Here is an 18469-nt window from a genome sequence, read left to right as displayed (position 1 = left end):
TCTGTTATCCTGCATCCTCAATACATGTCCAGCCCAGCGCAGTCTGTTGGATTCTATCACACCCGTTATAGTGTGTTGTTGAGAGAAGGTGTAAATCTCATCATTACATCTTTTCTGCCAGCTATGAGAGATAGGATTGTACCATGGGCCAAATATTTTTCTATAAACTTTATTCTCAAAGACTTGCAACTGCTGCTGCTCTTTCTTGGTTATACTCCATGTCTCAGAACCATACAGAAGTACAGGCCGAATTATTGTATTGCATTCCTTGTTAAAAACTTAGAGCCTAATATAGGGCTCATTGAGTAAAATGCCTTATTTGCATTCTTAATTCTAGCTTGGTGTTCCTGTTGCCTTCGGTTTTGCTCATCGATTAATACAGCAAAGAATTCGAACTCCTCTACTCTTTTAAATACATATTTCCCAATCTTCAAAGGCAATCTGTCAACCTCCCCATGACTCGGCCTCTGTACAACCATGTAACGTGTCTTTTTATCATTTACCTGTAAGCCAATTTTTGCTGCCATTTCCTCTAGTTCCAAAAATAACTGCCTAATTTCAAATTCACTGCAGCCAATAAGAACAAAAATATCATCCGCAAATGCAAGGACTTTATGTTGTCTCTCCAATATGATTTCAGCAGGTACAAGAGCTAACTTCCAGATAATCTTCTCCAGTGCAATGTCGAATAGAAGAGGTGATAGTGCATCTCCTTGTCTCAGTCAAGTTTCATTCTGGAAGGAACTGGATTTTCTGCCCTTGAACAAAACACAGCTAACATTACCATCCATACACAGTTTGCACATGTCAATTAATTTTATGGGAAAGCCAAACTCCATCGTGATGTTTCACAGCCCTTCTCTATGGATTGAATAATATGCCTTGAAGAAATCTATGACGAGATAATGAACCGATGTAAATCAAATTGTAAAAAGAAAAAAAAAAAAGAAAAATAGCCGAGTCGAAACTGAAAAGAAATGGTTTTAGATATCACAACAGCTAAGTTGAAATGGAAATTACTACTGGTATCTTGAGTATATATCCGAGTCTTGCTCATTATCTGAACAGCTACACAACCTGTACAGTAAAGCCAACTCCCATTATTAAAAAAAAAAAAAAAAAAAAAAAGTTTTGATCCCTTGAAGGCAGAAGGTATGAGGTAATTTGGTACACAAAAGGAAGGACCATGAAATGTAGAAATAAATTTCACAGACCATCTAACTTAATTTTTAAACTTAATGGGGTCAGAAGAGAACCAGAATTGAGCTAGGGAGTCAGATAGGAGACCTGGAATAGAGAAGCCCTGAAGATGTACGCAGTTCAATTCTAGACTTGGCTACAGTTCTAAAGTTATCACACACATTTCAAAAGTTAAGAACCACTAGTCTGAAGTCTGTAGTCTGAATTTTAAAACTGCAAAACATCACAAAAGGTCAAGTGTACGCCACACATTACAAGTCAAACTGAGAGTTCTGTTTTATTCGGAAAACACAGGGTATCAGTTGTGATGAATTTCTTTCTGGTCAAAATGAGATCACACAGGTAAAAGTTTTCAGAATCCCTGGTCTATTGAAAAAATAATGAAAAGTAGAAACTGATGAAACATTCCAAAACAATCATATTTAAAGAATGCTGAAAAGTATCTAAAACACAATTGACATCAACTCACATTGTCTTTGATGAGACCAGGGTACATTTTGCGGACAATATGCAGGGCAAGCATGAGGCGGTCAGCTTTGAACACAGACCAGCTGGTGTACTGATATACAAGCGCCTGTAGTCTCTTCTGGTGACCTTTGATCTTCTCTGCTGGAGATTCACCACTCTGAATCTGTGAAGCATTTTAAGTCATTCATTCTGTTTTATTCGGAAAACACAGAGTATCAGTTGTGATGAATTTCTTTCTGGTCAAAATGAGATCACACAGGTAAAAGTTTTCAGAATCCCTGGTCTATTGAAAAAATAATGAAAAGTAGAGAAAATTCAGAGAAATATCATTAAGGGAGAAGATAAAGTAATATCAACTGAAAGTTTGACACATAGTTTACTTACTGTTGAAGAGCTCAACGACTTTTGGAAGAGTCTTATGAAGGCTGCCACTGAGTAACGGTACATGTTATTAACTTTCCCAAGATCAGTAAGAGCAAAGTACAGCGATCCACCAAATTCAGCCAGAGGACGGTATACATCACACTCAGCAGCCAATTCAGACTGGAGGCGTGAAGACTCGGCCAGAGATTCATAGATAGCAGCACTGCTGACCTTGGTTTGGTTCAGTGAAGCCAAAAGTTCCTTGTTCTGCAAGATGTCACCTTGAGCACTTGCGAGTTCTTGTAATAGAACCTCCTGAAGCTGATCTAGTTTGAATTTCAGCTCTTCTTCTTGACGTAAGAGACTTCGTCGTCTTTCTTCAAGTTCAGGCTTTTCCTGACGCACAGCACATGCTAATAACTACCAACAAAAGAAAAAAATTGAATTGGTTTTTCTTTTAACCACTCATAGTGAAAAATGTTACTTTAAGAGTTAAAATATTCATCGTGGGATGATGAAAAAACATTCAATCCTCAATGATCTGCATTTAGGGCTGTCGTCAAGGTGACAGATTCCCTATCAATTGTTTACTTAGCCTTTTCTGGAAGTATTTCAAATAACTCGGAAATTCATCATGCATTTCCCTGGATAAATTATTCCAATCCCTAAATCCTCTTCCTAAAAATGAATATTTGCCCCAATTTGGGCTCTTAAATCCCAATTTTATTTTCACATTATGTATCTTTTCTATGTTTAAAAGCTCCACTCAATCTTATGTAAACCATATTGGATATAGATTATAAGAGTCATAAATAAAAAACAAGGTAAGCCACCTTTCCAATACCAATCAATCCTTATATTTAGGATACAATAATTACAACTGGTGTTATAAGTTGGGACATGTTTTGCTCAACTGTCGTAAGCATCTTCAGCCATAATACGAGGGCTATTTTTTTTTTCAAGGTCCGATTGGTCACGAAATGAAACAGCAGTACAAATTTGACACTTTTCTATTAGTAACATTTACTGATACATCACAGCTATTTTTCAACATAGTCGCCTCGCAGATTGAGACATTTGTCGTAGCGTGGTACCAACTTGTCAATGCCCTCTTGATAGAACGTCGCCGCCTGCGCCTGTAACCATCTTTGTACGCCGGTCTGCAGCGCCTCGTTGGTGTCAAAACGCTGTCCTCCTAGCCAGCGTTTCATGTGAACAAAGAGGTGAAAATCTGATCAAGCCAGGTCCGGACTGTATGCTGGGAGATCGAAAACGTCCCACTGGAAACGCTGCAGGAGGTTCGTGGCGGCAGCTGCAGTGTGCGGCCAAGCATTGTCATGGAGGAGGACAATGCCTGATGACAATATCCCTCTCCGCTTATTCTGAATTGCCTGTCGTAGACGTTGAATAGTCGCACAGTATGCGGCTGCAGTGATGGTGGAACCACGTTCCATGAATTCCACCAACAGAACTCCTTTCCGGTCCCAGAACACAGTAGCCATACACTTTCTGTTGGAGAATGTTCGCTTGAATTTCTTTGGCTTACTCGGGGAGTGTGAATGCATCCACTGTTTGGATTGCTCTTTTGTTTCTTCAGTTTCAAAATGAACCCATGTCTTGTCCCCTGTGACAATTTTGTTCAAAAAATCCGGTCCTTCATCATGGTAGCGCTGGAGAAACACTAAAGCGGCACCCATTCGCTGTGTTTTGTGACGGTCAGACAGCATCTTCGGAACCCATCTCGCACAAAGTTTGCGGTACTGAAGTGTCTCACTCACAACTGTGTAGAGAGCTGACCTGGAAATTTCAGGAAACGAAGCACTCAACACAGAAATTGTGAACCGACGATTTTCTCGAATTGCCTGATCCACACGCTGAACAAGATCATCGGTTGACACTCGCTTCCTTCCCTGGCCGCCTGCATCATGGACGTCTGTACGCCCTGCTGTAAAGTTCCTGCACCATTGTTGCACTTTGCTGTCGCTCATGCACGTTTCACCATACACACGACTTATTCGGCGATGAATTTCGGCTGCATTTCACCCCTCAGCCTGAAGAAATCGAATTACACCGCGCACTTCACACTTGGCGGGCAAAGCCATCGTTGTAGCCATGTTTACGAGCGTGCTGCACGTTCACTACTGACGGGACTGAGGTGAGGCGCATAATGGTCATTTCAGAGACGTTGCGCAACACATCTGCGCAGCGGTTCATCATATATTCGCGGGCGTTTGACTGTCGCGACCGATTGGACCTTAAAAAAAACTAGCCCTTGTAAACTTAACCTAAAGTTTGGTCAGGGCCCCGAACCTGATGACTTAAAGTATAATAGTTCTCTAAGAACCAATGTTCTCATTAGTGACAATCAATGACCGGATAATTAGTGTATAAGCTTCTAACAATTTCATATAATTAAGATAATAACACTACATTCATACTGACGGAGGTTAAAATATCAAATTACATAAGCTGATGATAAAGTAAATAATCATATTAGATTTTACATTGCTGTCAATCACTAAAAAACTGTTTAAAATACTAATAAAAATCATTATTATTTTTCGTTGAATGATAAAGTAAAATTAAAATAGTCACAAGTTAAATCTCATTCTATTGCATAGAAAATGAGAGTCAGGTACGAAAAATCACTTAATAGTTAGTTGACTAGTGCAATAGTTTACATCACAGAACTAATCAAGCCTGAAACTGCATATGTGTGTAGAGGCAAGTATCCAAATTTCCTTTCCTCCCAATGAGGCCGCATTGATGCGCTGCATTTGCCACTTAAGTGGGTTTCTTCTTGTGCTTTCGCAATACATCGTAATGATTGATGTCACCGAAGCAACAGTTTTGTGTGAGAGCAAGTCTCAGGTAGACCCCAAGGCACCGGACTCCCCTTTAATAATAAGTTAAAGCCAAAATAGGTGTCCTCGAGTTTCTACTGGGAGTTCAACAAAGTCTTAGATGGCAAATAAAACGCAATGAGCGTGTATTGAAGTCCCTTAGGTTGGAAGAGAGGTGACTAGTCAACTTAGCCGCTCGATTTTTCTGTTATCAACCACTTGCTAGTCAAATAATATTATGTATCAATTTCTTTAAATTACAAGTTTATATTTAACTGTTTATATTTAACCCCTAATCACCCTCATAACTATTTAAAGAAATCTGTAATTTTTATTTACAATCTTATTAATGTAATTAACCGAGATCACTCCTTATATTAACAGCTAGGTACAGTACTTACAGTGACCCCATGAGGTACCAGCACCCCATCATCACAGTAATTAAAACTAAGAGGACTTATCTTATCTTGACTCATAGTTACAAGCCTTGTAAAACTATCAATTCAATAGTTTTACCACATGTTAATATTTATTCATGACTTTTAAAGATTCTTTTTAGTATAGTCTTATTTTAACATTAGTTCATAAGTTAAACAGGTGCCTGATTTTATTTTAAGATCAAATCATGGGTGATGATGCCTGCAAAATTTAAGGCGAAACATGTACCATATTTTTAAATTACATGTCAACAAATATTTTAACAAGGTCAAAACCCTAATTGTTTGTGTCTAATGTATTGATTAGGTGGAAAAAATAATAAAACAACTTACTGTTATTATATAAAGACATACTGCTTAGTCGAGCAGCTTGTCTCCTTACTCCCAAATCTTCCAGCCCAAATTTTGTAATACACTGACTGACAGAGCAAATGCAACACCAAGCAGGAGTGGTTCAAAAGGGATGAAAGTTGGGGAAAAAACGGAGACGGCACGGACGAATAATTGATGTTTATTTCAAACCGATATGCAGGTTACACAATGCGCACGGCATCGACTCAGTAGGATGTAGGACCACCGCGAGCGGCGATGCACGCAGAAACACGTCAAGGTACAGAGTCAATAAGAGTGCGGATGGTGTCCTGAGGGATGGTTCTCCATTCTCTGTCAACCATTTGCCACAGTTGGTCGTCCGTACGAGGCTGGGGCAGAGTTTGCAAACGGCGTCAATGAGATCCCACACGTGTTCGATTGGTGAGAGATCCGGAGAGTACGCTGGCCACGGAAGCATCTGTACACCTCGTAGAGCCTGTTGGGAGATGCGAGCAGTGTGTGGGTGGGCATTATCCTGCTGAAACAGAGCATTGGGCAGCCCCTGAAGGTACGGGAGTGCCACCGGCCGCAGCACATGCTGCACGTAGCGGTGGGCATTTAACGTGCCTTGAATACGCACTAGAGGTGACGTGGAATCATACGCAATAGCGCCCCAAACCATGATGCTGCGTTGTCTAGCGGTAGGGCGCTCCACAGTTACTGCCGGATTTGACCTTTCTCCACGCCGACGCCACACTCGTCTGCGGTGACTATCACTGACAGAACAGAAGCGTGACTCATCGGAGAACACGACGTTCCGCCATTCCCTCATCCAAGTCGCTCTAGCCCGGCACCATGCCAGGCGTGCACGTCTATGCTGTGGAGTCAATGGTAGTCTTCTGAGCGGACGCCGGGAGTGCAGGCCTCCTTCAACCAATCGACGGGAAATTGTTCTGGTCGATATTGGAACATGCACATGCTGAAGAATGGCGGTTGACGTGGTGTGCGTGGCTGCCACCGCTTGGCGGCGGATGCGCCGATCCTCGCGTGCTGACGTCACTCGGGCTGCGCCTGGACCCCTCGCACGTGCCACATGTCCCTGCGCCAACCATCTTCGCCACAGGCGCTACACCGTGGACACATCCCTATGGGTATCGGCTGCGATTTGACGAAGCGACCGACCTGCCCTTCTCAGCCCGATCACCATACCTCTCGTAAAGTCGTCTGTCTGCTGGAAATGCCTCCGTTGACGGCGGCCTGGCATTCTCAGCTGTACGCGTGTCCTGTGGCACACGACAACACGTTCTACAATGACTGTCGGCTGAGAAATCACGGTACGAAGTGGGCCATTCGCCAACGCCGTGTCCCATTTATCGTTCGCTACGTGCACAGCACAGCGGCGCATTTCACATCATGAGCATACCTCAGTGACGTCAGTCTACCCTGCAATTGGCATAAAGTTCTGACCACTCCTTCTTGGTGTTGCATTTGCTCTGTCAGTCAGTGTATATTCATAATACTAATCTTTTGTCAGAAATCAGCAAGAACAATTGTGCTGTTGTCCTTTCGATCTCTTCCAGTTCACGTATCAAGTAATCCTGGTGTGAGTCCCATACACTTGAACCACACTTTAACTGGGATTTTAGCAAAGACTACAACCTTACTACAACCCCTAATCACCCTCATAACTATTTAAAGAAATCTGTAATTTTTATTTACAATCTCGTTAATGTAATTACTCGAGATCATTCCTTATATTAACAGCTAGGTACAGTACTTACATCATCACAGTAATTAAAACTAAGAGGACTTTTGCTCTTGGTAAGATTTACAACCTGACCATTCATCCCATTTACCATTATACCATTGTCTGCTGTCTATCTCACAACACTGTCTAGTCTTTTTGTAGTTTCTCACAGCCCTGTAACCTATTTACTACTCTATACAGTATAACATCTGTGATTCCAGTTCTTTAATGATATTATTTATAAAAAAGAAAACATAATGATCCAATAATACTGCCCTGTGGGACCCTTTTCTTAATCATTACAGGATCAGAAAACACCTCACTTACTCTAATTCTCTGAGTTCAATTTTCTACAAGTTTAGCCACACATTCAAGCACCAGTCCAATAGCCCTCAGTAATCTCCCATAACAAGATGACCGGCCAGTAATTACCTGTTTAATTTTTATCATCTTTTCCCTTGTACATTGAAGCTCTATTGAAACTCTCCATTCATGCAAAGAGTAATCAAATAAGTTTTTCAGATATACCATCCCAACCCACTATTAATTTATTAATTAATTAATTCATTCGTGTCAGAGGTACCAATATATTTAAAAAATCACTTCAAATTAAATTCAAAAATTAAATAATAAAAATATGAAGTATGTTAATCACTCAAAATGAAAGACATATGAACAAATTAATTGTAAAAAAAAAAAAAAAAAGAAGAAGAGAGAAAGGAAGTATTACATGAAAATATCTACGCTATATCTTCACTATGAACGAGCTGGAAAACGCCATAAAAATGAGCAAAACTGGCAAGGCAGCCAGTCTAGATGACATGCGTATGGAGCAGATACAACACTTTGGGAATGCTACCAAACAATGAATCCTACAGCTTTTCAATAACTGTCTGGAATGATGTCAAATCCCTAAAATCTGGAGGAAGACTAAGGTGGTTGCAATCCTGAAACCTGGCAAGCAGCCTACGGATCCGAAGAATTTCAGACCAATATCACTCCTGTGCCATCTATATAAATTTTTTGAAAGAATACTTCTGAACCGTATAACACCAGTGGTCGAACCTTTTCTAATGCCAGAGCAGGCTGGATTTAGACCAGGAAGGAACTGCTGTACACAGATCCTTAATCTGACACAGCACATAGAAGATGGATTTCAACGTGGTGATATTACTGGAGTAGCTTTTTTTAATCTCTCTTCAGCATATGATACTGTACAACACCAGATAGTTCTAAGGAAGTTTTACCATCTTACTATGGATTTCAGGCTCACAACAATTATTGCCACGCTGTTGCAGAACCGACGTTTCTTCATTGAATTTCAAGGACAGCGGAGTAGATGGAGAATACAGAAGAACGGTCTCCCACAAGGCAGTGTCCTAGCACCAATGCTATTTAACATATATACCAATGACCAACCTCTTCCACCTCACATAAGGAGCTTTCTGTATGCAGATGACCTGGCCCTGGCAACTCAGAGTAAAAACTTTGAGCAAGTGGAACAAAACCTAACTGCTGCTTTGAAGATGCTCTCAGATTATTATGAGGAAAATCACCTCAAGCCAAACCCATCAAAAACTAATGTGTGCGCCTTTCATTTAGAGAACAAAGAAGCCCTGTGGACGCTGCGTGTGAATTGGAAAGGAATGGAGCTGGAACATTGCAATACTCCAGTTTACCTTGGTGTTACCCTGGATCGTTCGCTGATCTTCACCACACACTACACCAAACTCAGGGCAAAAGTTTCATCACGAAACGCCTATTGCATAAGGTAACTAGGTAACTGGTTCTGGATGGGGTGCCCATCCCCAGACAGTAAGGACAACTGCCCTAGCACTCTGCTACTCTGCTGCTGAATATGCTAGTCCCGTGTGGTATAAATCAACTCCCGCAAAGAAAGTCGACATTGCCTTGAATACCGTATTTCACGGCATAATCGTCGCCACCACGTAATCGTCGCATCCTTTATTTTCAATACAAAAATCGGACTTTAAACCTTTAATTACATAATCGTCGCACGTCCAAATTTTGTTCACTAATCTGGTTAAAAGGTAAATGGAACTGCAACGTAAGTTGCACATGAATGCGCAATTTAAATACGTGTATGGTTTATGGGCAATTTGGCAACACAGTCACGTTTGCGACATGTTGCACAACGTATAAATAAATAATACCGGTATATGTACGACGCATGGCTTACCGGTAGACTATCGGCAGTTTGACAACGTGGTCGCGAGACAGTGTACTATTTATTCACCACCTACATATTATGCTTACCGGCAGGCTATCGGCAGTTTGACAACGTGGTCGCGAGACAGTGTACTATTTATTCACCACCTACATATTATGAGTTCCCATTTGAAATACGTAAGGCTGTAAGTTATCGCTTATCGGCAACGTCGCCAGGAAATACCGGCTAGGTAGGTTGAATGGACCTCGAACCAGCCCTCAGATACAGGTAAAATTCCCTGACCCGGCCGTGAATTGAACCCGAGGCCTCCGTGTAAGAGGCAAGCACGCTACCCCTACACCATGGGGCCGGCTCCTGTGTTATTGCGCACGAAGTGAAATCCAAGACGATAACGCAGATTTCCACGGAATTATTCAGCCGAATTATTTACGATATCTCAGTTGTCATCGCTAGACTCTTATCTTACTACTACATCATAAGTGTCAGGGCATGGGATGAAAACTCTTATCCAAGCAGTCAAGATAATTATTATCCAATGCTATTAAAGTTTTATTTTATAAACTCGTCAGTAATGTAATGTAAAATCATCAATAACTGGGAAGAAATATTAACCTAATTACCGCATGTTTAAAAGAAATTGAAAAAAATGAATGTTTGTTACTGACGTCTCGGAATACAGTCAACTATACAGTAGATCTACACCGTGCTAGCTAGAGCTCCGGTTTGCGAGCTTTGCGCAAGCGCAGTAGTGTATCGCAACCAACGAGCTAAACTGATAAATTGTTGCATGCTTCCTTGCTGCCTAACAGTATTGGCTGCTCTGGAATGGATAGATCACAGATGCATTTATTTGTTTCAGATTTACGTGATTACTGTAGACATGTGTGCGTGAGAATTTAAGTTTTTAATTTGTGTTTTGGGTGTTTGCAGAAATAATTTGTTTTAATAGTGAACAATTACGGAAAGTCATTTATATCGCAAAACATTAACGTGTGAAGCATTTATAAGCGATTATGGGTAAATATAGAAACTATTCTGCGGGCTTCAAGCTAAGCGTAATTGCCTTCGCTGAACAGCACGGGAACAGAGCTGCAGAAAGAAAATTTTCTATGAGTGAAAAGTTGGTGCGTGACTGGCGGAAAATAAAAAACAAGCTAAAAAGCACAAACCCTTCTAGACGCGCGTTTAGAGGTCCTAAAACAGGGAAGTTTCCTATAATTGACGAAGAAGTGTTTAGGTACGTCAGTGAAATACGTAACAATGGCTGCAGTGTATCATATGAAATGTTACAAATTAAGGGACAGGAGGTAGCGCGCAAACACAACATACCGGTAACTCAGTTTAAGGCGACTCGTGGGTGGATTAAGGGGTTCATGCGACGACACAATCTGTCAGTGCGAAGGAGAACAACACTAAGCCAAAAGTTGCCTGCTGATTACACGGACAAGATTGTAAATTTTCACCGATTTGTCATACGTTTGCGCAAGGAAACTTCGTACTTGCTTTCTCAAATCGGTAATGCCGATCAGACTCCAATCTTTTTTGATATGCCTCGCAACAGCACTATTGCGCTAAAAGGATCACGGAGTGTATTAATGAAAACCAGCAGTAGTGAGAAGTTGCAATGCACGGCAATGCTAGCCATTACAGCTGACGGGAGAAAGTTGCCGCCTTACATCATTTTCAAGAGGAAAACAATGCCTAAGAATATACAGTTTCCCCATGGAATTCATGTACGAGTGCAACTAAAGGGTTGGATGGACGTAGAACTCATGCTGGACTGGGTTAAAACTGTGTGGAATAGAAGATCTGGTGCACTACTAAAACAACCAGCTCTGCTTGTTTTAGATAGTTTCCGAGGTCACCTCGTGAACGAAGTGAAGCAAATTCTCACTACAAATAAGACACGACAGATAGTCATTCCTGGTGGCCTAACATCTGCTTTCCAGCCACTAGACGTATGTGTTAATAAACCCTTTAAAGACCACTTACGTCGATTTTACAACGAGTGGATGATGAGCGGCGATCAGCAATTGACGCCCGCCAGAAATATCAGGCGTCCACCCTTGGACTTGTTATGCTCGTGGGTGAAGAAGAGTTGGGATCTTATACCACCTGAACTAGTCTCCAAGAGCTTCAAAAGGACTGGGATTTCGAATGCACTAGACGGTTCCGAAGATGACGCAGTGTGGCAGGGAGACGAAGAATCTGATACTGGTATTAACAGAGGCGAGGACGGCGCATCAGATAGCGAAACCTACGATAGCGACACCGAAGATTTGGAATAAATTGCGTACCGGTAGGTCCGCATTTCACAACAAAGCGATAATTTTTTGCAAGTGTAATATTTTAACTTTAATACTCAAATTAATGACAAATTAACTTAATACGTTCATTTTTATTTTCAGGTTGGAAAAACGTTCGCCGAATTGTTGCAAAAAATTATGAATTTTGTTTTAGACTATTTTAATTATTTTGATGTATAAACGCGAGTATTACGTGCATCTTAAATTTGTATCAAATACAATTTAGTTATAAATACATTTTTTGAGTAATACAACTGGTATTAAATATTCATCGTATAATGGTCGCACCCTACAATTTTTTTCGAAAATTTTGGTATAAAAAGTGCGACGATTATGCCGTGAAATACGGGAAAACCTGCAGGCTAATTACAGGCTGTTTAAAACCAACACCCACACAGAAGTTGTATTCACCTGCAGGTATAGCCCCACCTGATATTAGACGTGAGGTGGCCGCTAATATCGAGAGACAAAAGGTTTGCAGCATCTCAACCCATCCCCTTCATGAACATCAGCCACCACCAGCTCGACTGAAATCCAGGAAGAGTTTTCTACAGTCTTCTGCTCCACTTGATTCTGACCCAAAAAAGGCCAGGGTTAAGCTATGGAAACAAAGGTACCCAGATCATCCGGAACGTATTGAAATTGAAGAAAAGCTGCCACCTGGTCACGAAGAGGGATGGTGTATATGGAAGTCGTTAAACAGACTGCGGACCGGCGTTGCAAGATCTAAGGACAATCTTGTGAAATGGGGCATTGTGCATGATGGGGACTCATTATGCGAATGTGGAGAGGAACAGACTTCTACGCACCTCTTGCACTGTCGTCTATGCCCAGTTTCATGTACAGGGTTGGAATTGGCACTGGCTGGAAACAATGCCATCAATGTAGCCAAATACTGGTCACAACTTGTGTAAATCCCAACCCACTGACTTTAATATATCCCCAGACATCTTATCAATCCCAGCAAACACACAGATGATGAGATATAAATGAGGGCCATCAGGCCAGCATAAACCCTAATAACTTTACACACAATAAAAATGATAGCTTTAAAACTAATTTAGCTCAAATATTTAAATTATAGATCATTAGATTTACTTTCATATGATATTGTGCAGAGATGTGATGAGAAAACTTCATCTCATAAAATCTGAGAGAGAAAGAGGGCACAATGGGGAAAGTGTATATTTATTATTATTATTATTATTATTATTATTATTATTATTATTATTATTATTATTATTATTATTATTATTATTATTATTATGCGTGAATGGTCCCTTTCGGAACACACGAAGCTTTATTTATGATTTCGTTTGCGGAGGATCCAGGATGTTTTCATCTGTTGACTAAAGATCCTTTTCCTTTCTTCCGTCCACTTGGTACCTGCTCTTTTTGGTACTTAATTCTCTGGAGTAACTTCCCAATTGTCAATTTTCTTTCTATATATATTTCGATTCAAAATGTCTTCACAGAGAATTTGTGCGTTCTTCATGTCCGCTTTTGTTTGTTGTATCCAAGGAAAATTCTTCAGTTTGTCAACTCTTTCAAGAACTTGGTGGGTTAATCTAGTTTCTGGAAGCCTCTTAACATGTCCATAAAATTTTAGCCTTTATTTCCTGAGGTCTGCCGCAATATTAGATAATTTTTCTGTGGACTTCCGGGTTTGGAGGTGGTACCCTTCTCCCGTGTGTCTTGGTCCCAAAATTTTCCTCATGATTTTTCGCTCCTCTTTTAGGATATTTTCTAGTTCGCCCTTTCTATGAAGCATATAAAGCCTCCGGTTTGATTACAGTATTGTAATGTTTAATCTTAACGTGGAGAGACATACATTTTTTGTTATAGATTTCTCTTGTTCTCCCATAAGCTCTTCTGAGTTTTTGGACACGGTTGTTTTGGGCTATTTTCTCTTGTCCGGTTGGTTTGAGGATTTCGCCCAGGTATTTGAAGTGAGGGACTCTGTTGATTTGTCTGTATTTTGTATTGAGACTATGGATGTCTAGTTTTGCACATAAAAATTCAGTTTTCTGGAAGGAGATCTGAAGTCCGACCTTTCTGGCACATTCTTGGAGAATTTCAACTTGCTTTATTGCTGTGACTTCATCGCTGGACAAAAGGGCCAGGTCATCCGCGAAGGCTAAGCATGGAATTTCAAGCTTGTTTTTTCGTGTCCCGATGTTTACTGGGTTCCAGCTATTTTGTGCTTTCAATTCGTTTTCCCATTCCCTCATCACCTTATCTAGTACGAGGTTGAAGAGGAGGGGTGATAGTCCATCTCCTTGCCGGACACCAGTTTTTATCAGGAATTCGTCTGAAATTTCTCCCATGAATTTCACTCTTGACTTTGTGTCAGTGAGGGTCTGTTTGGTCAATTTTAGCGTTTTGGAGTCTAATCCCTGTTCTTTCAGGATGCTGAACAGAGATTGACGATCAACTGAATCATAAGCCTTCTTGAAATCTACGAAGGTACAGATGATTGGAAGGTTTCTGAGGGCCCTGAATTTTAGAGCGGTTTTGAAGTTGAAGATCTGTTCAGTGCATGATCTGTGAGGGCGGAACCCAGCTTGATATTCACCAATTTTATGCCCTAGTTGTTCTTGTATTCTTTTCAACAGGCATGCAGAGAAAATTTTGTAGCCGACTTCAAGGAGGGAGATTCCCCTATAGTTGTTCACATCAGTTTTGTCTCCTTTTTTGTGAAGTGGGTGAATCAAGGCACATTTTCAGTCTTCTGGGAGTTTTTCATTTTTCCAGATTTTCTGTATGATTTCTGTAAGTTCCTTGAGTGAATTTGGACCAAGATTCTTAAGGAATTCTGCAACAATTCCATCTCTTCCTGAGGTTCTGTTGTTCTTTAGTCGTTTAATGTGGCTCTGAATTTCTTCCTGGTTTGGTGGAGGTGATTCTGGGTGAGTGAAACTGGATGCTTCTTCAAGAAATCTTTCAGTGGGTTCGGGGCAGTTAAGAAGTTCTGAGAAGTACCGTGCAAGTTCTTGGCAGTTTTCTTTATTAGTAAGCGCCAATTTTCCGTCTTGTTTCCTAAAACATAAGTTCTGTGGAATGTATCCTTGGATTTTTTCTGTGAATGTTCTGTAGAAATCCCTTGTGTTGTGGTTTCTAAAGTTTTCTTCAATTGACTCCAATAGAATTATAGCGGGTGAATAGAAATTATTTGTTCCTGTGTCCCTGAGGTTTATCTTTCATTAATTCTTTCTTTATTACTAGAGATGGGAATTATAGGCAAGAATAAGTTAGAATGCAAATATATTTAACCAAGGCACAAGTGTCATAATACCCGCACAATGGTTCTGCAGTGAGATTTGCATAAATATTAGCAATCTGAACTATCAGAACCCCTAAACCTTAGGCAACGCACTGGTATAATGGTAGTGCAGTTAGATTACACTTGCGCCTTCTCATTCTAACCTACTCGTGCCTATAATTCCCATCTCTATTTGTTACTGTTCAGGTCAAACAACCAAGCAAGCAAGCAAGCAAGCAAGCAAGCAAGCAAGCAAGCAAGCAAGCAAGCAAGCAAGCAAGCAAGCAAGCAAGCAAACAAACAAACAAACAAACAAACAAACAAACAAACAAACAATGAATGCTACGGAACATTTAATATTTGTAATGTCACGTTTGGTACTGCTACCTGATTTAATTCTGTAGAAATAACAATGGAGAAAAAAAGAACTTCATTTATATTCCATCAATTTACCTGTTTCATTTGAGAAACTTATCTTTAACCAAGTGTACCTCACTAACTTGTAAGATAATTAGGACTTAACTCAACATCAATCATAAAGCACATTTAAACATTTATCCTGAATACAATTTCTCTTTTCCAGAAAAACTTTGTAAGCTTCCTTATCACTTTCTAAATTTATTTAACTATGAGTACTGTACATCAAATCTAATGATTAAACATTCTTCCGTTCCTTGGCAAAATACACTTTTTCTGAGCCTGGAATGAGTTTTACTTTTCTTCTGATAGGGACTTGTACAGTATATTCTATACTATATTTCAAAATTCATATGGCTGGTAACCATTTTTCAGATAGTTCAGATAGGTCTCACATTTACAATACTTTAGCTTGACCCATTCCCACAGTGTAGCATGGACCATCAGGAAGCAGAAAGAAGCAGAAAAGAGACTGACGAGGTTCACAGCAGGGTACACAAGACAGGACCATAAAAGGAATGACGACTTGATGAGAGAAATGAAAATGGCCCCTGCATGGATATAAGAAATTTCAGAAAGTAGAGGAGAGACCATGTCAATAGAATATATAGAGAAAGGGTTCCCAAGCAGATCCTATGTGAATGATGATGATAACAACGATCAATTCCTGGTGCCATTTGGCATTTCCTAAAACAATCAACAGTTTAAGTCATGTTAAACACATTGTTAGATTACTATTTACATAGTTACACTCACATAAGGGGTGCTAACGACATTTCTATTAAAGAAATTCTAACATACAGTTATAAGGCAAGAGTAGCAGACTAATATAATTAGAACGTATGTCTTGTGCATCGTTCGCTATTCAGCTATACATACCTGTCCAGTAAGTCCAGCCCATGTAGTAGTGAAGTTTATACAGGTGAGGATAGCTGCAGAATCTGGAGATATATCAGGTTCAGGGTTACGAGACGTCAAAAACAGTTGAAAACCATCATTGTAGTCTATGAGCTTTTCACCCACTTGTACAACTTTACGAGGACCTGCAACATAAATAAATTTATATCACAAATAGTCAAATAAATGACATTTTTGAAGTCAATATTATAAAAGCGTAACAAGAAACTAAGAAACTTCGAATGAAAGACAGAAAAAAAGAAACATAAGAACTCGTATAACTACTGCAAGTGCTTTATTAAAGAACATCTAGTGATCTATTGTCAACTGAGGAAGGAAATTTGTTTCAAAATGAGCACAGCTAATGCTGCTAAAACATTCTTTGGTGACAAAGGAAGCAGACAAAAATTTCTAACAGCAGCAGTGAGAATGAATTTCAAATGAATTCTATCTGATACTGAATTTCTGATATCTTACCTTGGTTAATAAAATCACCACGCAAGACAGGATAAAGAGCAGGGTCAATTGAATCCACCTCTTGAATTATGAGAACCTTGCCAAACCTAGGAATAAATATTATTATTATTATTATTATTATTATTATTATTATTATTATTATTAATATAATAATAATGAGAAGTCTTTCAAGACAAAATCAGAATTATTCCTCTACTGAAAGTCAGCTGGATAGATTTATAATCAAGTGATCAATTTTGTTGAAACTAGGGAAATTAGGCATCTATCTAGGAAATTTGATGATTGATATGAAGTTTTAACATGTGACTTGTTATTTGGATCATCAGACCATGGTCTAGCTTGATGTTGTGCTCAATATATCCATATCCTCTTCATAGTTATTGCAGCCTTCATCTGCATACTCTAATACGATTTTCATATTCATACCTCAGTGTATCCTTACCATTATTTCTCATACACTTACTGCCACTGTGAAGGAAATGTATCTTTAATGTGTAACTCTATTTCATTTCTTAAAGATGAAATATGAATGCATTAAATGTATGGGGTGCTTCACAGACATACTCTGCAGCAGAGTGGGTGGTACTTGGTCCATTGTATGAGCTTTCACTGTGATGCACGAAATGGATACCTGCAACAACATAATATCAAGAAGCTGCCGAACATTGCAGGGGCTAGAGACTAACTGGGAACTCAATTTGCTGAAATGCTAAGTGAGGACTCTGTGCATACAAGGAGAGCATAATATGTGTGTGTGCGTGCGTGCGTGTGCGTGCGTGCGTGTATTTTTTTGCGGAGGGGAACAGGGAGGGTGCTTTAAAAAAAAAAAAAAAAAATTATTGTTCGTGGCGTCGACCTCTGCAGATCCTTTGCCACTAATTTCACCATATGATAGGAACCTATGTGAAAGTGTAATTGCAGAAGTGTAGTGTTTTGAATGTGAGGAAAGGAACATTAAGGATGACACAAACACCCAGTCCCCAGGCCAGGGATATTAATCATTTACAATTAAAAAACCCTGACCCGGCCGGGAATTGAACCTGGAGCCACCGGGTGACAGGTGAATGCGTTGCCCTCAACACTGCCGGGCTGGACAGGGAGGAAGCTACTTTGAACATTTATTGTGATGGAATATTCAACAATATTCATTGTTTACCTTTCACTTTCCTTCCAGATGAGTGAGCTGCCAAGTGCAGCAACCTAACATGCTGCCAAGTATGTATCTGAAGCGCCCAGTACATAGAGCAACAGTAAGATATCACAGACAATTATTTAAAGGACTGTTAAATTGTGACTGGACTACTTGAACTTATTTTTCAGAGATTCTGAGATAGCAGAATTCATCTTAAACAAAGGCTTGAACATCAAGTGCCTTTAACAAATTTCCTTCCCCAATTGGAAGTCTTTCAAGACAAAATCAGAATTATTTCTGCAATGGCAGTCAAATGGGTATATTTATAATTAGGTGATCAATTTTGCTGAAACTTGGGAAATTAGGCATATACATAGGAAATTTGCTGATTGGTCTGCAGTGTATAACAGTCTTTTG

The 18469-nt window shown here is 39.9% G+C and overlaps 1 protein-coding gene across 1 annotated transcript in view; it reads right to left on the bottom strand.

Annotated features, from left to right (window-relative positions):
* The window catches only part of btv (beethoven), a 594436-nt gene that overhangs the window by 78505 nt on the left and 497462 nt on the right, over positions 1-18469 (bottom strand). Inside the window, exons 59-62 of the mRNA XM_068226811.1 lie at positions 16921-17006; positions 16426-16589; positions 2053-2451; positions 1670-1831 (exon numbers count right to left, since the gene is read on the bottom strand). Of these exons, the coding sequence (XP_068082912.1) occupies positions 1670-1831; positions 2053-2451; positions 16426-16589; positions 16921-17006 (811 nt within the window). The remainder of the gene's footprint in view (positions 1-1669; positions 1832-2052; positions 2452-16425; positions 16590-16920; positions 17007-18469) is intronic.

The sequence above is a fragment of the Anabrus simplex genome, chromosome 3 (assembly GCF_040414725.1).
Source record: "Anabrus simplex isolate iqAnaSimp1 chromosome 3, ASM4041472v1, whole genome shotgun sequence".
Taxonomy (NCBI): domain Eukaryota; kingdom Metazoa; phylum Arthropoda; class Insecta; order Orthoptera; family Tettigoniidae; genus Anabrus; species Anabrus simplex.
The sequence above is the reverse complement of the archived record's forward strand: the minus strand, read 5'-3'. Positions and strand labels throughout refer to the sequence as shown.